This window comes from Mauremys reevesii, linkage group 24 (genome assembly GCF_016161935.1).
Source record: "Mauremys reevesii isolate NIE-2019 linkage group 24, ASM1616193v1, whole genome shotgun sequence".
Lineage (NCBI taxonomy): Eukaryota > Metazoa > Chordata > Testudines > Geoemydidae > Mauremys > Mauremys reevesii.
The window spans coordinates 797,830-819,673 of NC_052646.1; the positions used below are offsets into that span (position 1 = coordinate 797,830).

Genomic DNA, 21,844 nt, shown 5'->3' on the forward strand with positions numbered 1-21,844 from the left:
ACCCAGAGGCAGAGGGGGCCCCCCATGCCTGCCCAGGGGGAGGGGGGCCCCCTTGGGAACAGAGACACCCCCACCCCCGGGGATCCCCGAACTCGCCGCTCCCAGGCTGCCTGGCTCTGGGCCCGGCCGGCGCTTGAGCCCCTGCGCCACCTAGTGGAGCATCGGGGTAACCACCGGGGGAATTTCGGGGTCTTGGCTCCAGCAAGCATCCGGGCCCAGCCCCCGGGCAGGTCAATAGCACCAGCGCCGAGCACTCCCCCCACGGGAGGAGGCAATAGAATTTGTGCTGGGCCTGGCCCTTTCCATTGCGCCCAACGCCCCATGGGAGTGGGGGGGCTACGCACTAACCCTGCACGCGACCCCGCTCCCGGGCACCCAGCCTGGCTCCCAGCGAGGGGCCGGACTCGCCCCAGCTCTGGGAAGAGGGGAGTGGGCCGGAGCCAGGAGCCCTGGGAGGGGGAAGCCCGTGGGTTTCGGCAGAGGTTGTGTCACTGGCAAAGGTGGAATGGGGTTGGCAGCCCCCCAAGCCACCCACCTCTGAGCCACACACAGGCCCCAGCCAGGACAAAGCGTGTCTGGCTCCCCTCCCGTGCCAGGCTGGGGGGGCACAGAACCTCCCCTCTCCCTGGCAACCCAACCCCCTCCTGGAGACCCTCAGCAGAGCAGGCACAGGGGAGGCTGGGAGCCAGGACTCCTGGGTTCTGGCCCTGGCAGCGGATTATACCTGGGCTTTGCTCCCTGCTGGGCCCTGGTGGCGGGGCAGTTCCCCTGGGTGGGGATGGGAGCATGAGCCCCTGGACTGTGGTCCTGAGGGTGCAGGGTCCTGGCCTGGCCCTTCAAAGATGCTGCCCTGCAGCACCCCAAGGCTGAGGGGAACCCCCCTGCCACCTCCCTTAGGACACATGGGATGGGGATCTGAGCCCCCTGGAGGGCTCCTGGTGCCAGGAGAGCACCGCATGCCTTGCAAGGGAGAGCCGGCCCCAGGATGGGCAGCTCGGGCTCTGCCCTGGGCATGGCCGAGTGTGGCCAGCACTACATGCCACTCCCAGGGGGTCCCGGCTCCCCAGGATCTGGGCTATGCCCCAGTTCGGAACAGTCTCTTGAAGGAGCCTATCAGTGGGCCAGACCCTCCCTCGCCCCAGGGGTCCTACCCACCCTTCAGGAGATACCACGAGGACTCAGCCCTCCCAGCCAGAGCCTCTGGGCTCCAGCTTCCTGCTCCACCCCAGGCCCTGCCCAGCGAGTCCCACCCAGCCAGACCCTGGTGTCAGAGTCCCCAGCCGATGCTCTGGGACTGCTCCCCCCAAAGCCAGTCAGGACTTTGGGGAGCCTCCTCTCCCTCGGAGCAGACTGTCTGCAGGGCAAGAAGCTCCCACGGCTTCACCTCCCGGGTCTCTCCTTGGAGCATTCAGCCTCCCCTGCCCCTCCGTGCGCTTCCCACAGCGAGTCCGCCCAGGCGGGGTCCTGCCCCCCCACTGCGCAGTCAGACGTGACTCTCAGACAGCCAGTGACACAGAGGTTTATTAGATGACAGGAGCACGGGCTAAAACAGAGCTTGTAGGTACAGAGAACGGGACCCCTTAGCTGGGTCCATTCTGGGGGGCAGAGAGCCAGACCCCCACATTGCACTCACTCCTTGTCCCCAGCCAGCTCCAAACTGAAACCCCTTCCAGCCCCTCCTCCTCTGCTTTGTTCTTTTCCCAGGCCAGGAAGTCACCTGATTCCTTTGTTCTCCAACACTTTTAGCATCCCCTTGCAGGGGAAAGGGCCCTGGCCATTAGTTGCCAGGAGACAGAGTGTCGGCCATTTATGTACAGTGGCTCTTTGCTCTGCAACAATTACACCCCCTTATTCCACCACCTAGAGCCTTAAGAACTGCATAGGGGAAACTGAGGCACCCTTACAGTACTCAGAGGAAACATTAAGAACAGTCCCACTTCGTCACACGGGGCACAGAGAATTCACGCTGGAGAGGAAGGAGTTAACTCAGGCAGCTCCCCTTTATTAGACACTTTGCAGATGATCTAAAGCGGGTTCAGAAGCAGCCAGTGCCCTAGACGAAGGGGGAGCCCCCCACCAGGGAGTCCCTCCCACCTCAGCCTGGCAGCATCCCAGCAAAGCTCCCAGGACAAGCTCCGGCACGCACCCGTGCTCCCTGCCCAGACGCAGCCGCTCCCCTGGGGTGCGCCCAGCCACACCCAGCGTTCGGAGCCCTCAGCACCCAAGGCCTCTCGGGGCCCAGTTCCCAGGGCAGAGGATTGGCAGGTCCAGCCGAGGGGCTGGCACCCTGGCAGGGCGTGGGCAGGAGAGGGGCTTTGGGCAAATACCCAGGAACAGCGTCCGCAGCAGAGCATAACAGGCCAAGCCTCCAGCATGTTCCGATCCGGCTCCGCAGCGTCCCCGGGCTGGCGGGCAGGGCGCCTCCGTGGGGGAGGGGGAGGAGCCCAGAAAGAGAGATCCCAGAGTCAGCAACAGAGGGGGCATGGGGGGCCATGCCAGCAACAGGGGGGCCAGGAACCCCGAGTCCAACAGGCAGCGAGGGAGGGGAGGTTCCTGAGCCCGGGCAGCCCACACGCAGGCAGCAGTATCCGTCTCACGCTAGGTGTACTGGAGATGCCCAGTGGGGGGCGGGGGAGCTGGCCTGGGGGAGAGAGAGAAAATGTGAAACAGGTAAGTAATGAGGGCAAGGGTCTGCCTTAGTCACCCCCCCCCCCGAGAGTCCCCGCTCAGCCCAACCCCGCAGAGTCCCGTCCCAGCGAGCGAGACGCCCCCGAGCCGTGTCTGCAGCCAGCCCTCACCTGGAGGGGAGCACCATGACGTGGGGGCCGTCGGAGCGCACCAAGCACAGCTCGGGCCCGGCGCCGAGGGGCCCGGCGGGATCCGAGGGCAGCAGCCTCCTGGGCAGGGGCAGCTTGGCAGGGCCTGGAGGCTGCGGAGAGACGTCAGGGTGAGTTACTGAGGAGGGCTCATGTCCCTCGAGGGAGCTCACGCAGCACCCACTGCCCCCGCTCCCTGCGCATCCCTTGGGGGGAGACAAGGTCGACCCCCCCCCCCCCACCCACACAGGCAGCCTGGCACCTGCTGGGCCCCACAGCCAGACATCCCTCCCCACGCACAGATCCACGCCACCGTCACCATCAGCCCGCGTGGCGCCCGCCGGCGCGGTTACCTGAGCGCCTTTCAGCACAGGGTCTGCAGGCAGCGGGCGCGTGGGGGGGGGCGGCCTGTCCCGCAGCAAGGCCTGGGCAGAGAGAGCAGGGACAGTGAAACAGCAACACAGCGCCCCACGCTGGCAGCTGCTGGGGGTCCGCACAGACCCCTGGGGAAGAGGCAGGTCCTGCCTGCCTCAGCCGGGGGGCGATGGGAGCCCGGCTCCAGGCCGGGGGCTCCAGGGACAGAGTGGGGCCAGGGCTGCCCCGCGGGGAGCCGAATGCCAGTGGGCTGGGGCTAAAATCTCCCAGCCTGTGGGGAGCTGCTGGCCCAGTGCCCCTCCCGTGGCCAGGCATGAGAGCCTGGGACAGGGCGTGCTGGGCCCTGGGCTGGGCCCTGGGCTGGGGTGTGCGTCAGGCTTGGGGAGAGTTTGGGGCAAAGGCCACATGTTGGGCACTTGCTCCGCCCCATGGCAGCACCCAGGATCCCACAGCCCGACACAGGTGCCCGGCCCTCGGGGCTATGTCCTGCCCCCTCATCGGGGCTGGGGAAGGGAGACTTATGGGTGACGTGGGGTGGTGGGACAGGCAACGCCCCAGACCCTGCGGGGCCAGTTTCACCCTCAGGCCCTGCCCTCACTGCTGCTCTGACCCCATCACCCCCAGCGCACGGGAGGGGAGCCCAGCCCTGTGGGGGCAGAGCCCCTGGTGAGTCCATGCAGTGCCAGGCATGCAGGGGCCTCGGCTGGGGGGTTAGAGCAGCTGCCGCCCTGGGCCCCCAGCCGCGCCCGGCAGAGCCCAAGGACGTTACCTGGGATTCCTTAGGAACCGGGTCGGGCGGGAGCGGCTTGGAAGGCGGGTCGGGCCGGGCCCAGCCGTGGGGAATGGGCTGCAGAAAGAAGAGGAGCAGAAAGCGGCGTGGGGTGTCAGTGAGACGGGGGGGGGTTAAGAGAGGGGCCGGGGGACCATGCAGGCAGGGGTCAGTCAGTCAGTCAGTCGCCATGCAGCATGCGGAGAGTCATCTCCCAGGACAGAGACGCCCGCCCGCCCGGCCACGTCCCCCCAGGGCAGAGCAGATTGTGCGCAGGCTCCACTCGCAAGGACCCCCCAGGATCCCAAGAGGTCACAGCCCATGGAGGGGAGCCCCCACGGCAGCATCAGGGGGCCCTGGGTTGAGGCACAGCCCCATGTCAGGCTGCTCCCTGGGCGGGACGCCCCTTCCTTTTGGGGGGGATGCACCCCGCTCCCTGGGGGCCAATCCTCTCCCCTCACACTGGGGCTGGCCCAGGGCTCCACAGAGCAGTTGGACCCCGCCACCCCAGAGCCCCTTGCCCAGCAGCATCCAGTGCCCACCCCCGATGCTGCCAGGGGGAAGGAGGGGGCACAGTGCCGGGATCGGCACCCTAAGCCTCGTGGCCGGGTCAGGGATGGTCAGCGAGTGACGTCCTTGGCTGTACCCCGACCCACAGACAGCACCTCCAGCAGCACAGCAGCCCTATGCCGGGGCAGGGACCAGCACCCACTGCTGCCCCCCATAACGGCACGGCCCCACCCACCCATCACAGCCCTGGGGCCAGCCCTGCCTGCCAGGGGAGAGCGCCCCCTGCTGCCCCCCATAATGCACGGCCCCACCCCCCCATCACAGCCCTGCCTGCCGGGGAGAGCGCCCCCTGCTGCCCCCCATAATGGCACGGCCCCACCCCCCCATCACCACCCTGGGGCCAGCCCTGCCTGCCGGGGAGAGCGCCCCCTGCTGCCCCCCATAACGGCACGGCCCCACCCACCCCCATCACCGCCCTGGGGCCAGCCCTGCCTGCCAGGGGAGAGCGCCCCCTGCTGCCCCCCATCACGGCATGGCCCCACCCCCCCATCCCAGCCCTGGGGCCAGCCCTGCCTGCCGGGGAGAGCGCCCCCTGCTGCCCCCCATAACGCTCCCTGCGGCACGGCCCCAACCCCCATCACCGCCCTGGGGCCAGCCCTGCCTGCCGGGGAGAGCGCCCCCTGCTGCCCCCCATAACCGCACGGCCCCACCCCCCCCCAACACCGCCCGGGGGCCCGCCCGGCCGGCCGGGAGAGCGCCTGCTGCCCCCATAACAGCACGGCCCCAACCCCCATCACCCCCCGGGGGCCAGCCCTGCCTGCCAGGGTAGAGCACCCGCTGCTGCCCCCCTTACCGGCACGGCCCCACCCCCCCATCACAGCCCTGGGGCCAGCCCTGCCTGCCAGGGGAGAGCACCCCCTGCTGCCCCCATAACAGCACGGCCCCACCCCACCCCATCATCACCCTGGGGCCAGCCCTGCCTGCCGGGAGAGCGCCCCTGCTGCCCCCATAACGCCCTGCGGCATGGCCCCACCCCATCACAGCCCTGCCTGCCGGGAGAGCGCCCCATCACAGCCCTGGGGCCAGCCCTGCCTGCCGGGGAGAGCGCCCCCTGCTGCCCCCCGTAACGCTCCCTGCGGCACAGCGTTGTGACTTGCCTCGCCGCACTGGTGCGAGGTGAAGCTGAAGTGGCACCGCTGTTCCAATCACAGTTCCACCCCCCCCCACACACACACACACACACCCCACCCCCACGGGCGCACACACCCCTTTCCCAGCCACAGCTCTCACGCCCGGCACGCGCAGGGGCGACTCGCTGGCTGGAGAGCTCTCCCCCGATACACTCGGGCAGGGAGTGAACGTAGGACGCCACCACTCGGTTTAACTCAACTGCTCATTCCAGCGGGGGGGGGGGGGGTGTTAAACCTCCCGTTCTCCCCCTGCCGCGTCAGGAGCCCGACTCTCACGAGTGCCCCCTAGTTCCCCGGGATACTGGGCCACCACTGCCAGGGGGAGAGCCCCCTATGGAGCCCCCGCCCTGGAGCGCCGCACCCCCCGTGCCCAGCACTAACTGGGGACTGAGCCCCCTATGGAGCCCCCGCCCTGGAGCACTGCACCCCCCGTGCCCCTGGGGCCAGCACTGACTGGGGACTGAGCCGCCTACGGAGCCCCCGCCCTGGAGCACCGCACCCCCCGTGATTCTGGGGCCAGCACTGACTGGGGACTGAGCCCCCTACGGAGCCCCCGCCCTGGAGCGCCGCACCCCCCGTGCCCCTGGGGCCAGCACTGACTGGGGACTGAGCCGCCTACGGAGCCCCCGCCCTGGAGCGCCGCACCCCCCGTGCCCCTGGAGCCAGCACTGACTGGGGACTGAGCCGCCTACGGAGCCCCCGCCCTGGAGTGCCGCACCCCCGGTGCCCCTGGGACCAGCACTGACTGGGGACTGAGCCCCCTATGGAGCCGCCGCACCCCCCAGTGCTCCTGGGACCAGCACTGACTGGGGACTGAGCCCCCTACAGAGCCCCCGCCCTGGAGCGCCGCACCCCCCGTGCCCATGGGGCCAGCACTGACTGGGGACTGAGCCGCCTACGGAGCCCCCGCCCTGGAGGGCCGCACCCCCCGTGCCCCTGGGACCAGCACTGGCTGGGGACTGAGCCCCCTACGGAGCCCCCGCCCTGGAGTGCCGCACACCCCGTGCCCCTGGGACCAGCACTGACTGGGGACTGAGCCCCCTATGGAGCCGCCGCACCCCCGGTGCCCCTGGGACCAGCACTGACTGGGGACTGAGCCCCCTACGGAGCCCCCGCCCTGGAGCGCTGCACCCCCCGTGCCCCTGGGGCCAGCACTGACTGGGGACTGAGCCCCCTATAGAGCCGCCGCACCCCCCGTGCCCCTGGGACCAGCACTGACTGGGGATTGTGTCCTCTACTTGAGCACCTGCCGTCCGGCCCTGGGCCGTCTTGGCAACTGCAGCAGCTCAGACCCCATCCCCAGAACACATCGCCCATGGGAGCAGGACCCTGGCCTCCCCCCAGCCTATCCCCAGTCGCCCGCAGCGCTGGCCCCCCCGCCCCAGCGCTGCCCCAGGCAGGACAGGAGCGGCCCCCAGCATGGGGTGGGCGGTGCTGGACTCACCTTACTGATGGGCATCATCTGCAGCTCGGTGCTCTGGGGCCACTGCAGGGGCTGCGGGTGCCCAGGGTGGGGCTCGTTGGAGCCTCGCGGCTCCAGCTGAGAGATCCTGGGGAGGAAACACGTCTCAGGCGCCCGCAGGGCAGCGTCCCCCCACTTCAGACACATCCCCACCCCCAGGGGGCCAGGTTGCAAGACTGCGCAGGGAGGGCACCGGCACCTACCCCACCAGGACAGCCCTAGGCGGCCCCCCAGGCCAGCACTGCCCCCAGGAGCACCGAGCCCTCGTGTCCCCAGTTCCCCAGCCAGGTGGCAGGCAGGACCCCCCATAGGACAGCAGGGTGGCATCTCACCAGGGCCAGCTGCCCCCAGCATGGCAGGTCCATGGCAACCAGCCACCCCACCGCCTGTGCTGCTGCTGCGGCCACCCCCCAACCTCCTGGGGAGGCTGATCCCCAGCCCCTGGCCAGCCCCCTCCCCCCAAACTGCCAGGCCCCGCAGAGCTGGGGGTGAGAGACTGGCCAGCACTCAGCGACCAGTCACCAGCAGAGAGAGACAGAAATTCCCCGTTCGGAGCCTGGGGGACAGGGCTTCTCGCGGGGGGGGGGGGGGGGGGGAGCCCTCCAGGCAAGTAACTCAGAGCCCCCCACTCGGGGGGGATGGAACCCGTGACACTCCCCATCTAGCCACTGGGGCCCATGGACACAGCACTGCCGTGGGGAAGCTCACAGTGAGCCAGTGTCCAGCCCCCTGCCCCCCGGCAGTGACGTTACCCGTTCGGCTCGGCCGAGACTCCTGCGCTGAGCAATTGCACCTGGGTGCCTGGCTTGGCGCTGCAGGGAGAACAGAGTCAGGGTCGCATCCCGGGCCCAGAACGTACCCACGGGAGCCAGGGAGCAGAGGTGGTTCCTGTGCTGGGGACGCACGGGGGAGAGGCAGACCGGGGGGGAGGGGGGAGGCGTTACCTGTACTGGCAGCTGGTGCCCTTGCCGAGCTGGCAGAGGCGCTGGTGCAGGCCGGTGCGCTTGGTGTACCAAAGCCCCAGAGCGAGGGCCAGGAGCAGCGCGGCCGGGATCAGCAGGGTGGTGGGGAGCGAGCTGCCCCCTGGCAGGAGAACAGCCTGTTAGTGTCCCTGGCAGAAAGGGCCCTGCCCCCCCCGCCCCCGCCTGGCACCAGCACACAAAGCCCCATTCTTCTCACGCCCCACGCAGCTGGGGGGGGCCCTGCATCCGGCCCTCGGGTGCCACCAGCCCCACCCCAGGGGGAGCTGGGTCTGAATCCCTGCCCCGCCCTGCTGGACACCTGGGTACCAACCTCGTCAGTGTCAGAAACAGCACAATCAGCCCCGCCCCCCATGCCCTGCCCCCTCACCTTGCTCCAGGCCCCCGGGGCCACTGTCCACGCTGCCCCCGGCCCCCCGGCTGTTGCAGGCGGGGGCGGCCCAGCCCGCCTCACAGTGGCAGTGCCCGTTGTTGTTGCAGACCTGGGGGGGGGGACACACGGAGCCTCCTCACTGATGGGCTCTCAGCGAAGGGATGGCACAGCCCCCTCTCCCCCCAGACCTGCTGCCCCGCTCACCCCGTGCCCGTGGCATTTACTCCCACACTCCTGCACCCCCAGCTCGGAGACGTCCTGGCACCGGCCACCACTGCACACCTGCCCGGAGAGAGAGGGAGTCACGAGAGAGAAAGGGGGGGCCCTGGCCCAGCATGGGGGGGCCAGCGACCCCCTTCCCACTTGGCTGCTGCACCTGCTCCTCTACTGTGCCCCAGGGTGTTCCCCCAGCTCACCTTCCCGAGGCCACAGGCCGTGCCCGGCAGCACCATGGCCAGGTTGCTCACATCCTCGCCCAGGGGCAGGGGGATAGCGCGGCAGCCAGGTGCCACCCCATCCTCCAGTGTGCCCTGGGCACTGCCCCCCTGGCACTGCAGCCTCCCGCAGCCAGCATCCCTACACGGGCAGACAGGGGTCAGGAGGATGGACGGACAGGGTAGGGGGAAGGGGACAGACGGGTGATGTACAGGGGTCACTCACCGCTGGGCACAGGGGATGTAGGTGCCATCAGGGCGCTGCCCGCAGTGCCCATGCTCATCCCCTCTGGCATTCAGGGATGCCATGCAGACGTCGGAGACAGGCCCCGAACCTGCATGGGACAGAGCCGTGAGCATCGCAGGGGCCTCGGCACCCCCACTCCATCTCCCCAGAGTCCCCCCAACTCTGCTGCATCCCACCCTCCCCCCAGACCCCTGCCCCTTACCTGGGCCCCACAGCTCCTGGCACTGGCCCTGGTAGGTGGTGCAGGCCCCCCCGTAGCAGTGGGCCTGGCCCCCGGCACAGGGTTGCCCGTCCTGCAGGTATGTGTTGGGAGGGCAGCGTGGGGACAGCCCGTCGCAGAACTCGGGGAGGTCGCACTCACCACGGGGCTCCCGGCACACGGAGCCGGCCCCTCGCAGCTGAGGATCAGAGAGAGTCAGAACGGGAGGGGTGCGGGGGGGTCTCTGGCCTGGCCTCTGGCTCAGGGGGGCTCGCTGGGCCGTGCTCCCGGGGTGAAGCAGGAGGCTGCAGGGCCTGTCCTGAGGGACGAGGGGGACCCCTGAGGGTCTGGCACATCAAAGGGCCCAAGCTGGGGGCACAGCGCCGACCCCACAGATCCATGACCCCCCCTTGCAGTAAAACCAGCTGTCATGTGGGACGGTCCCCAAAGCCTGACTAAACCCAGCACCTCCCATGCTCCCTGCTGCCCCCGGCAGAGGCTGGCTGGGCATGTCCGTGACCAGTCCATGCCGGCCGGCCATTCCTTAGCGCCTGCTCCAGGGGCTCCGAGGTGTTTAACTGTTTGCTCCAGGCTCTTTCCAGCCAGCGAGGTCAGGCTGACGGGTCGGTAACGCCCTGGGCCCTACGTTTGCCCTACTCCGCCCTCCGGGGGCTCTCGACGAGAAACACCAGTGGGTCTGTGATTGCTTCAGCCAGTTCCGGCAGCAGCCTGGGCCGCGTTCCATCAGCCCTGCCACTGGACTCCAGCGACCGTAGCCCAGGTATAACCCGTTCCTTCCCGCGCCCTTAATATTAATTGTGCTGCCATCTGGTCGTGCACCCCCAGAAAGCGACGAGGTGGAGCCCAGGGCTGGGCTGGCAGAGGGCTGCGGGTCGGGAGTGAGGGGCACTGGCAGGGCCCTTCCCACTCACCTTGCAGTCCTGACAGCAGGTATCCCCCGTGGCACACTCAGCTCCAGGGACCAGCCGGCAGCTGCTGGCGTTGCAGCAGGGGTCAGTGCACTCCTGTGGGGCAGAGGGGCGGGGTGAGTGGGTGTGACGAAGTGGGGGATTTTCTGGTTTTTTCCTTGGTTTTTCCAGTGGTTTGCATGCAGATGGGGTGGGACTCAGTGTCCCCGGGTGTTACTGGTTTAACGAGGGGAGGGGAGAGGGAGTTTGTTGGTACAAAGGACCGGAGAGGGAACTCGGGACCCCGGCCGATGGCCTGGAGGATGGAGACCCCAGCGACTGGTGATCTGGGGACCAGGAGGCCCAGCTCAAGAGTCGCAGCCGGTTCTGGCCAGTGGGAGGACAATGGGCTGCGGGGAGAGGACCCCGGTGACCTGACCAGCCGGTTCCAGCCAGAGGGGCCAGAGGACAGAAGAGGGGAGCGCAGGCCCAGGAGACCCTGTTTACCTGGAGAGAAGACAATGGACAGAGGGGGCTTGGGGCGTGTAAGAGGGGATATCGGAGGCCCAGCGGAGAGCAGGGGGGCTCTGGGCTGGAGAGGAGGAGCAGGCAGAGCCCACCTGAATGCAGGGGAGACTTGGATGTGCTGTGCTGAGGCCCTGAGAGTTTCCTGTGCTGGGTTCAGACGCTCAATAAACCCTCCTGTTTTATGCTGGCTGAGAGTCGCTCCGGGCTAGAGAACAGGGGGCATTATCCCCTTCGGGGGTGAGGAGGCCCAGGGCCCCAGAGCGAGGGGACTCCCTGAGGGGGCGCATGGCAGAGACAGACGTGCTGAGGCTGTGACGAACTGGGAATGTCCAAGGAGAGACCCAGGAGGTGAAGCCGTGGGAGCTTCTTGCCCTGCAGACAGGCTGCTCCGAGGGAGAGGAGGCTCCCCAGAGTCCTGCCTGGCTTGGTGGGGAGCAGCTCCAGAGCATCGCCCGGGGACTCCGTGACAAAGGCTCCGAGAGGTGGAGGGGCCTGATCCCGGGAGAGTGGACCCCCGAGAAGGGCTGTCGCACTGAAAGGGGCACCCCCCACGGACCGCACGGGGCCATCAGCGGGCACGACCTGTGAGTCCGTGACAGCGAGGCCCTGGGGGCGAGGAGCAGACATCCCCTCACACATGCGCCTCCCCCTCTTACCTCCCGGAGGCCGCAGTCACACGTCTCGTCCTTCTCCACCAGCCAGTTCCCGCAGCGCGGGCGCACGACCAAGCTCTCGGGCTCGGGCACATTGAAGAGGCACCAGCCCTGGCCCCGGCGCAGGCTCTGCTCCACGTCCTGCCGGCTGCAGCTGCTGAAGCTCAGACCGGGCATCAGCCTGTGGAGGCGAGTCGGTGAGTGCAGGGGGGCAGGGCCCAGGGACCCCCCTCCCCCCCCACGCCAGGGCACCCCCAGACTCACCCTGTGGGTGGCGCCATGATGCAGCTCCGCTCCTGGTAGGGGCCGACGCAGTCACACTGGCGCCCGGCACCGTCGTGGTTCATGCCCAGGTTGTGGCCCAGCTGGTGAGCCACGGTGGAGGCCACGACCAGGACGCTGACCGAGTGATCCTGCGCAGAGAGGCCGGATCAGAACGGGCGGGGGCAGAGGAGGGGGCGGGGGCGGGGAGGTACTCACCACGCTGACCCCGCCCGATCGCGCAGCCGAGCACATGGAGGCCTGGGACGCCATCCCCACCGCCACCCCCTCCAGCGGGGCCCCCCTGTAAGAGTGAGCGAGCGTTAGGGGGGCCGGAGCCCAGATCCTGGCTGCATGCGCCCGGCGTCAGACAGGTTCCAGCCTGGCCCCCCCCGGCCCCCGCACTCACGTGAGCAGCTGGGCGTTGTCATGCGGGAGCCGGGGCAGCAGCTCCTTCTGCCTCCATTGCAGGAAGCGCTCCAGCGTGGCCCGGGCACTGGGCCCCACGGCGATGGGGTCCCCTTGGTTCCACACTTCCACCGCCAGCAGCGCCACGCGGACGCCCAGGGGCCGATAGAACTGGGGGGGAAGCTGGGGTTAGAGATGCTGGCTGGGCAGTGGGCGCCAGACCAGAGTCACTGATGGCACCACTGCCCGCACCAGGGCAGTCCACAGTGGGAGTCAGGGCTGGCACAGCAGGGGCTGCGGGACGGGAGTGAGGGGGGCGTGGAGCTGAGGGAGGGGGTGAACGACCCTGACCCTGACGAACTGGGAATGTTCTTCATGTTTCCTTTGAATGCTGGGTGGGGGCCTGTGATGCAGCAGGGAGAGGGGAGTGTTGGCCTGGGAAGGTTGCAGGGGAATTTTGCTGGGACTGGCTGCACTGGGGAAGGGAGGATACCTGAGCAGGTAACCTGAGAACCAGGCTGGGGGAGGAGCCAGGTGACACCTCTGCTCGGGAAATGGACAAAGGCTGGGGGAGGAGCCGGGGAGGGGCCCCAAGGGGTGAGACTGCTGGAGGGAGTTTCAGTTTGGAGCTGGCTGGGAAATGGAGGGGAGCCCAGACGGGGCTCTGGCCTCCCTGGGGCCCCCCCAAGATGGACCTAACTGAGGAGGTCCTGTTGTCTGTACCTGCAAGACCTGTCTTGGACTGGGTTCCTGTCGTCTAAATAAACCTTCTGTGTTACTGGCTGGCTGAGAGTCCTGGTGAATCGCAGGAAGTGGGGGGTGCAGGGGCTTGTCTCCCCCAAACTCTGTGACAACGACACAGACCTGGAATAACTGGGGCTGCGGGACAGGAGTGAGGGGCACTGGCAGAGCTGGGGGGAGGGGGAGGCGCAGGCTGGGATAACCGGGGCTGTGGGGCGGGAGTGAGGGGCACTGGCAGAGCTGGGGGGGAAAGGGGCATTCCAGGGGCCATTAGGGACCCACCGTGTCCACCTGGTTGGCGATCTCCAGCATCCGGGTCTGGATCCGTTCCATGTTGGGGTAATTCTTGAACTGCAAGGGGGGAGAGGAGGCGTCAAGGAGGGAGGAGCCTCCATGGGGCTCAGGAGAGTGAGGCACATTCCTCCCCTCCCCGCCCAGCATGGCCAGGAGTCACTCACCTCTGCATGGTCCACCACCATCACCAGCTCCACGAAGGGCTGCTCTGGGGCTGCCTCCCGCTTCCCCTGGGGAGAAGGGCGAGCCGGTGAGTGGGGAGGGGGAGGGCGAGCCGGTGAGTGGGGGGGAGGAAAGGGGGGAGCCGGTGAGTGGGGAGGGGAGGAGAGGGGCGAGCCGGTGCGTGGGGGGGGGAGGAGAGGGGCGAGCCGGTGAGTGGGGGGCACTCAGTGAACGCATGGACACAAGAGCCAGGACCTGGGCGGGGGAGCGGGGTTGTGACCTAGGGACCCAGGCAACAGCTCCCCCGCATCCCAGAGACAAATGAGACCGGGGCGGGGGCATGGCCCCAGACACCCCCCAATTCCCCTCCCCCACCTACCCTGCGTGGTTCCGGGTCCAGCAGTGGCTGCGTGTGGTTGGGGGGGCCCAGCCCACACTCCCTCTGTCCCAGCCGCATGTCCCGGGGCCGGTAGGCCAGGTGCCTCCCACGGGGCCCTTGGGGGTCCGGCTCCAGGCCGTAGCTCCTGTTCTCCGAGGCCACGAGGACGCCGCTAGGAGAGGAGGGGGAGACGGGCGTTAGCTGGGGGGCAGGGACGGGGTTAATCCTCAGGGCAGGTCACAAGAGAGGCAGGGGTCAAGGGCTCAGCAAAACCGCAGCCCCTGCTGGGCGGGGGGGGGGGAGCAGGGCTAAGGTCACTGGGGCTGCAGGTCGGGATTGAGGGGCACCCAGAACGGCTCCTCTTTAAAACCCACAGAGATCCCCCCCACCTCCTTCCATTGGCCAGGGCACCCCCGCCCCCACCGTCCCTCCCCCCCAATTTCAGCCCCCAGCCTGCAGCTGCAGAGCTCTCCCCCACCTGAGTCCGGAGCAGGTGCAGACGCTGGCCCAGGAGCCTGGATACTCCCGGACGTGGCCCCGGTAGCAGCAGTTTCCCTGCAGCAGAGAGAAGCTGAGTTTAGCTGCAGCTCCGAGCGCGCTCGGGGGACCCAGCTGGGACCTCTCCCCCTGCAGAGCAGCCCTGGCCAGCAACGAGGGGAGGAGACACTGGTCCAAGTAATTGACCAATACAAATACAACAGGGCCAATGACAGGGCACTGCCCTGGAGAAGCTCGCAGCACCCCCCGCACACACACTCGAGTCCTGCCTGGCACAGCCAGGGCACTGCCGTCAGAGTGGGGGGTGGGAATTTTCTGTACTATTTATATGTCCATTCCTCCCCGCTCCGTGTGCCTCAGTTTCCCCTGTATATTGCATGGCTGGGGGAGGCGTTTGCTCCCAGGGCAGCTGGAGACAGTTGTGAATGTCACCCAGGTGGAGGAGTCACTGAGAGGGGGTGGCCCAGGCCACCCTGAATTCCTGGAGAATCTCAGAGAACAAAGCCAATTAAGGGACAGTGACACCCGGCAAGGAGGCGGGGGAAAGGGGGATTTCGCCTCCTCTGCACACAATCCCCAAGCTGGAGAACAAAGGATGGGGGAAGGGGAGGGACAGAGCTGGGGGGTTTCACTGGGACCTGCCCCATGGGCCGGGGGTTTGCTATGGGGTGACAGGGCTCTGATGCTGCTTTCACCTTCAGCTCTCAGCATCAGTGAGTAATAAACCCGGCGTGCTGAGTGCGCTGTGTGGGTGTCCCTGCCAGCGCTGGGCAAGGGCACCTGTCCCTGCAGGGGACAAGTCTCTGCCAGGCGCCTGGCGCACCTGCTGGGTGATGCAGGAGGGCAGGTGCCCCAGCGGTTTGGTCTAAGGTGGTGAAGCCGCAGGGCCTGCCCTGGGGAGCCTGGGACCCCTGGGGGTCTGCCACGCTGCAGGGGTCTGCCAGAGACTGATCCTGTGGATCCCTGACACCTGCATGGCCAGCCACAAACCTACCTGCGAGTCGGCGGCCTGCGTCACCCGCGTGCCGTTGGGCAGGTAATAGAGCAGCGCCCGGGCACCCGGAGCCACCTCCCTGCCGGAGACAGACAGACAGTGAGAGCGAGCCCAGGGAGGGGCTTCCCCACCCCGTCCCGCCACTGGGATGCTGGGGGCTGCACCAGCCAAAGGGAGCACGGCCCCCCAGGGTGCGCAGCATCCCCATAGGCCAGAGGGGCACTGCCTTGCTCCCCAAGAACAGAGCCAGAGGGTGTTCCCCCTCCACCAGCCCCACGGAGGGGCAGGCGAGGCCAGAGGGAGCATGACCCAGCTGGAGCCCATCTGCTGCCAGGCCACTGCCCCTGCACACCCCCCGGGCTCCCCAGAGCAATGCCCCCAGGCCTCCCTAGAACAATACATCGGCACCCCGGCCACCCCCAGCTCCAACCCCCCAGGGCCTCCCAGCCCCCCAGCTCCCTCCCCATAGGGCCCCCAGCCACCCCCTGCAGCTCCCCAGCTCCCTGCCCCCCCGGGCCTCCCAGTCCCCCCCTGCAGCCCCCCAGCTCCCTCCTCACAGGGCTCCCTGGCCACCCCCTGCAGCCCCCCCCCCCCCAGCTCCCCTAGAACAATGCTCTGGTGCCCCGGCCACCCACTGCAGCCCCCCAGCTCCCTCCCCCGTCAGGGCCCAGCAGAGCAGGCCCTGTGCAGCTCAGATGCTGCCCCCACACACACACACGGTCACAGCCAGCTGGCAGGAGGGAGGGGAGGAAGAGGGGTACAGGGAACACACCCAGTCCCCCTGTGACGGAGCAGGAAGCAGGGTGGATTTGACCTGGGAATGTTGCAGGGGAGTTACACTGGGGAGGGGGGACTTCCCTGGCAGGAAGCTACCTGAGCTGTAACCTGAGCCAGGAGGGGGGTTGGGAGAAGTGACACCTTCTGCCTGGGAGACTGAACAAAGGAGAGGAGGGGGGAGGGGGGGAAGCGGCTGGAGGAGGTTTTGTTTTCAGTCTTGGGCTGGGGGGGCAACGCAGGGAACCCCAAGCTGGGGTCTAAGCTCCCTAAACCCCCCAGAAGGACTTGATTGAGGGGTTCTGGTTGTACCTACGAGCCCTGCTTGGGACTGGGTTCCTGTCGTCTAATAAACCTGCTGTGTTACTGGCTGGCTGAGAGTCCCGGTGAATCGCAGGAAGTGGGGGTGCCGGGCCCTGACTCCCCCACACTCCATGACCCCCCCCAAACTCACCGGTTTTGCTCTAACTCCAGCACAAGCTGTGCCCCCTCCAGATCCAGGGCCACCTGTAGCCGGGCCGGGAAGCCCTCCTGGGGGAGACCAAGGAGCGGGTTACAGGCCCAGCAGCCGGCGACCCCCAGCCTGGGAGTCACCCCCAACACCCACCCAGGATGGAACATGGGGTGCCCCCTGGTGGGGACCAGCCCTAATCCGGGTTCCCTGCCCCACCCCCTACCGGCAGCCGAGGGGGTGGGATGGAGTCACTGGGACAGGGGTGAAGCCAGCCCCTCTGCCCCTGCCTCATGGCTGAGCCCTCCTGTGTTTGGGAGGAGGAAGCATGGGGGGGGCACCTGCCAATGCCCCCTGGCAGACAATGCCCCGGCTCACCCACCTGCCCAACCCCGCTCATTGCAGCCCAGCCCAGCCCAGGATTGGGGTCGCTTGGCCTCTGCTCCCCTGCCATGGTTTGGGGGGCTTGTCCCCTCCCCAGCCAGCATCGCCGATAGGGCCCAAGCTGTGCCGGGGGTGCCGGCGGGAGCGATGGACGGGGCAGCCCCACCACTCATGTGGTCTCAGTTAGGCCCTAGCATGCCGGAGGTCAGGCAGAGGTCAGGATGGGGGTCCCCTCCCGGAGCTCGCCAGGAAGCGCCCCTCCCTCATTAGCTCATTGTCCTGGGGGTGGGGTGTCGCAGGAGGTGTCCCCCCCCACACACACACACCCTGCGCTTCCTGCCCAGCACAGAGCAAAGAGGAAATGCCACAGAGGATCCCTGGCTGTGGCCAGGCCAGGCCCTTCCGGCCGGGGGGGCGGCAGGAATGAGCTCACACAACCGGCCTGGCTGGGGCGGGACGGGGGAGTCCACAGGGCAGCATCTCCTTCCCTGCCCCTCCCCCAGCATGGGTCTGAGGGGACCTTCTCCAGGCATCCCCAACTCCCAGTGTAGGGAGCCCCCAGATGCCCCTAAGGAAGCCATTCAAGGCAGCGGGGCCTGCTGGGGCCGGGGACCCCCACACAGGGATGGGGGGAGCTGCAATGCAGCAGGTCCCTTCTCCCCCATCCTTGCAGGGGCTGGGGGTCTCCCCATGCTCCCATCCCCCCAGAGGCTGCAGGTAGTTGCTCCCTGTCGGGACCCCGGGAACAGGGCAGGCGCTGAGGCCAGAGCCGGTACAGGGGCTGGGTTTCCTGTGCCCGGAAAGGGAACCGGGGAATCCAGCGGGGGTGGGGAGTGATGCCAGAGTAGCACCCATGGGGCTGGGAGGGAAGCACTAGGGCTCCCCGAGTGCCCCCCCAAAGCAGGGGGGATCGCAACAAATCCAGTGCGGGGGCCAGGCTGTGTGGGCACTGCCCCCTTCCCGCCAGCTGGACTGGGTCCCACCCAGCCCAAGGAGAGGCCCCCACTGACGGACGAGCCGGAGGGGTGCTACAGTTGGGGGGAGCTGGGGTGCCAGGGAATGCAGTCAGTGGCTGCTGGGGGTGGAGGGCAGAGTCCTTACCAGGTCTGTCTCGGCCATGCTGAGTGTCCGGTTGCCCTGCAGGATCCGGGGCGTCACGTGCCAATAATGTCCCAGGTCCTCGCGCTGCCGCCTGGAGCTGCCGCCTGCACGGGGCCGAGAACAGAGCCATCACCCCGGGTGCCCCTGTTCCCCCAGGCCTCGCCCCGCGCAGCATGGATCCATGCGCTCCTAGAGCACGGCCCCCCTCCCCCAGACTGGCATGTGGGGTCCCAGACCCCCCCGGGGCTCCCGGCCAGGCAGGTGCACAGAGCGTGCCCTGGGATCCAGACCCCTGCCCTATTTCACATCTGACTCGGTGCCCCGGGAAGAATCGGGGACAGGCTGGGAGCCAGGACTCCTGGGTCCCATTCCCAGCTCTGAGCCTGGCGCCCTGTGTGGCCTGGTGAGTGTCTCTGGCTCTCCACCCCCACACCGTAGGTGGGGCACGTGCCCCTGTCCCAGTGAGTGCTCAGAGCGGGACCCACGCCCTGTGCCCGCCGTTCACTAGCACGTGCCCCCTGCCCTGCGGAGGGATGGCGGCGCTTTCGGGATATGTAGGCCATGTCTACACTACGGCACAGCTGTACTACCGCCACGTGCCCTGACCGCCTGGGCAGGCGGCGCTGAAAGAGACCCGTGTGTGCAACGGGCAAGAACTGCCAAGGGTCCCACTCCGAAACGGCCTGGCCGAGCCCCAGCAGGCACGGGCAGCCCCCAGCCCCACAGGGCTCCAGCTGCTGGGGCCGCACAGAGAAGGCCCTTCACGAGCGTCCCTGCATCTACAGCAGCAGGGCCCATCCCTCCAAAGCAGCACCTGAAGCCAGGCGACCCGGCGGGGTCAGGGTGGGGCAATCAGCCGCCCCCGTCCTTCCTCCCAGCCCCTGGCCACCCACCAAGCCCCTGGCGCAGCAAGGCCAGGGCCCTGGGGGCAGGCAGCGCTGGGTGGAGCTGGAGGAGCCGGTCGGGGTAGGATGCCAGCACAGACCTTCCCGCCCTGCTAGGAGACGCCCCCTCCATCACCATAGCGCTGGGTCTCCCCGGGGGACAGGTAACCCCCCCCACCCCCCAGGACTTCAGGCTCCACAGTCCATTTGGCTCTGCTGAGACACCAGCCGGGGGCTGAGCAGCAGATAGCACGGGGGGCGGGGGCGGGGAGAATTCATCCCCTGGGCCCCAGAGCCAGCCTAGACTCCTGCCCCCCAGGCACAGCCAAGGACTGGGGGGGATGTCAGGTGAAGAGCTCACCCCGCCCCTCACCCATCTCCCCAGCCGCTCTGCATCCACTCCCACCCCCAGGGCCTGTGATGGCAAAGCTTACCCTGGGGAGGAGCTCAGCCCCCCGATATCCTCTTACCACCTCCTCCCCCCCCCCACGGGTGCAGGGACACCATGGTCCTGCCTTCCCACCCCCTGGCAGCCTCCATGATCTGCAGCCCCCTGGCTCCATATGGCTCTCAGCTGCAGACCGCCCCCACCCCAGTGATGCCAAACCTGTGCCAATGCAGCCTGCCCCCCAACCAATTGTCTCAGTCTCTCTGCAACCACAGGCAGAGTCAGTTGCATGGGGGGAGGGAGCTGCCTTGAGTACAACTTGCAGGGAAACCTGCCTGAGTCTGCAGAGAGCCTGAGCCAATTGTCCCAAAGGGAAGCTGCTCGCTGCCTCCAAGCCCCACTGCTCTGGGGCTCCCACCAACCTCACCCTTAGGGGTGCTCTAGGCACGGCAGGCAAGGAAAAGCACAGTGGGCCCAGCTCCCCCAAGCAGAGCACAGGAGCCCCTCCAGGTGCAGGGTGCAAAGGCACAATGCACCCAGGGCCCCCAGGTGCTTGAATCCACCCTTGTCAGACAGGAACATCCAGCCCCCCACAGCACCTGGCCCCACGGCTCAGCCAGCCCGACGGGCACCTGCGCAGCGGGGGGCTGGGCCGGGCCAGGCCAAAGGTCTGCAGGAGTCACATCAGCACCAGTTCGCTCACCTGTCACGGCCCCTCCCTGCAGGGTCGCCAGGTGCTTGGAAAGGCAGCGCGGGGCTGGTGACTCAGCCCCAGTCCCAGCTGCAGACAGGGGCCCACTCCCCGCCCCCCCAATCCGCTAGACCCCACTCCCCGCCCCAAGGAGAGAACCCAGGAATCCTGGCTCCGAGCCCCCCCACCCCACCAGACCCCACTCCCTGCCCTGGGCCGGGAGAAAACCCAGGAGTCCTGGCTCCCAGCCCCCCCAACCCATCAGACCCCACTTCCCGCCCCGAGCCAGGGAGAGGGCCCAGGGGTCCTGGCTCCCAGCCCCCCCCATTCTAACCACCAGCCCCCACTCCCCGCCCCGAGCCGGGAGAAAACCCAGGAGTCCTGGCTCCGAGCCCCCCCACCAGACCCCACTCCCGCCCCGAGAAAACCCAGCAGTCCTGGGTCCCAGCACCCCACCAGACTCCACTCCCTGCCCTGAGCCGGGAGAAAACCCAGGAGTCCTGGCTCCCAGCCCCCCCTGCTCTAACCACCAGCCCCCACTCCCCATCCCGAGCCGGGGAGAGAACCCAGGAGTCCTGGCTCCCCGCCCCCCGGCTCTAAACACCAGCCCCCCCTCCCCACCCAGAGCCCGGGAGAGAACCCAGGAGTCCTGGCTCCCAGCCCCCCGCTCTGACCCACCCGGCCCCAGTGACTTGCGCGCCGACTCCAAGGGTCTCCGTGGTCCCCCACCCCCTGCTCGTCCCGGCCCCCCGGGCGGTCTCCCCCGCCGCCCGCTCACCTGCGCGGCGGGCGCCCCAGCCGGCTCCATGGGGGCCGGACTCGTGGCGGGGCCCGGGGAGCCCCGAACCGCTGCCCAGGGCCCAGAGCAGCCCGAGGAGCAGCCGCAGCCCCATGGCGGGGCTCAGCCGCCGGCCCTGGCTCCTGCCGTGCGGGGCGCCGCGCCTGCGGGTTTATCCCAGCCCCGATCCGGCCGGGCCGCCCCCGCCCTCCCGGCTCGCACGGAGCGGGGCCGGGCCGGGCCTGGCAGCGCCCGCTCGGCCGGGCCGTTCCCCGCCCCGGCCGGCCCGGCCCGGGCGCGGGTGCGCCCCGCGAGCTCCGCCCCCGCCCGCCGGCCCCGGGAGCCCGGCATCGTCCGCCGGCCGCTCCCCTCCGCCTGCCCCGCCCCCAGACCCCTCTGCCCCCAACTGCCCCGCTCCCTGCGCCTGCACCGCAGACCCTGACCCCGCCCCCAGACCCCTCTGCCCCACAACTGCCCTGCCCTGCGCCTGCCCCCAACTGCCCCGCTCCCTGCACCTGCCCCCAACACCCTGCCCCGCCCCAGACCCCTCTGCCCCCAACTGCCCTGCTCCCTGCGCCTGCCTGCAGACCCTGACCCCGCCCCCAGACCCCTCTGCCCCCAACTGCCCCCTCCTGCGCCTGCCCCCAACACCCAGACCTCTCTGCCCCCAACTGCCGCTCCCCTCCGCCTGCCCTGCAGACCCTGACCCGCCGCCCCCAGACCCCTCTGCCCCCAACTGCCCTGCTCCTGTGCCTGCCCCCAACACCCTGACCCTCTGCCCCCAACTGCCCTGCTCCTGCGCCTGCCCCCAACACCCTGACCCTCTGCCCTGCTCCCACTCCGCCCCCAGACCTCTCTCTCTGCCCCCAACTGCCGCACTCCCCTCCGCCTGCCTGCAGACCCCGCCCCGCCCCCAGACCCCTCTGCCCCCCAACTGCCCCGCTCCCCTCTGCCTGCCCCCAACACCCCAGACCCTCTGCCCCCAACTGCCCCGCTCCTGTGCCTGCCCCAACACCCTGACCCTCTGCCCTGCTCCCCTCCACCCCCAGATCCCTCTGCCCCCAACTGCCCCACTCCTCCGCCTGCCCTGCAGACCTGCCGCCCCCGACCCTCTGCCCCCAACTGCCCCGCTCCCCTCCGCCTGCCGCCAACACCCCGACCCCTCTGCCCAAGTGCCTCACTCCCCTCTGCCTGCCCCTAACACCCCCACCC

The 21,844-nt window shown here is 68.7% G+C and overlaps 1 protein-coding gene across 7 annotated transcripts; it reads right to left on the reverse strand.

The window, feature by feature from the left end:
* Positions 1–1,981: 1,981 nt before the first annotated feature.
* On the reverse strand, positions 1,982–20,841 carry ADAM15 (ADAM metallopeptidase domain 15). 7 transcript variants are annotated; one of them, XM_039512699.1, is made up of 25 exons: positions 20,633–20,840; positions 17,892–17,995; positions 16,410–16,486; positions 15,182–15,260; positions 14,168–14,244; positions 13,690–13,861; positions 13,313–13,378; positions 13,137–13,205; positions 12,115–12,284; positions 11,925–12,009; positions 11,709–11,857; positions 11,448–11,625; positions 10,288–10,380; positions 9,359–9,554; positions 9,136–9,244; positions 8,892–9,051; positions 8,680–8,757; positions 8,473–8,584; positions 8,067–8,205; positions 7,875–7,934; positions 7,105–7,210; positions 3,961–4,038; positions 3,170–3,241; positions 2,799–2,929; positions 1,982–2,641 (listed from the first exon to the last, which is right to left on the reverse strand). In XM_039512699.1, exons 1-25 carry the CDS (start codon positions 20,745–20,747, stop codon positions 2,599–2,601), a joined length of 2,718 nt encoding a protein of 905 aa, XP_039368633.1. In that variant the 5' UTR covers positions 20,748–20,840; the 3' UTR covers positions 1,982–2,598. The 7 variants fall into 7 exon arrangements, with proteins under 7 accessions (XP_039368633.1, XP_039368637.1, XP_039368636.1 ...); XM_039512703.1 differs by lacking the exon at positions 3,961–4,038 and having other exon boundaries at positions 20,633–20,841; XM_039512702.1 differs by lacking the exon at positions 3,170–3,241 and having other exon boundaries at positions 20,633–20,841.
* Between the last annotated feature and the right edge of the window lie 1,003 nt (positions 20,842–21,844).

Excerpts from the sequence above, each read along its gene's own strand:
- ADAM15 (XM_039512699.1), bottom strand. The coding sequence starts at position 20,747 with ATGGGGCTGCGGCTGCTCCTCGGGCTGCTCTGGGCCCTGGGCAGCGGT. Across the intron at positions 8,206-8,472 it reads CCCCGGGGGCCTGGAGCAAG|GGGGCAGCTCGCTCCCCACC; the intron begins GTGAGGGGGCAG and ends TTCTCCTGCCAG. Across the intron at positions 3,242-3,960 it reads CGGTTCCTAAGGAATCCCAG|GCCTTGCTGCGGGACAGGCC; the intron begins GTAACGTCCTTG and ends CTCTCTGCCCAG.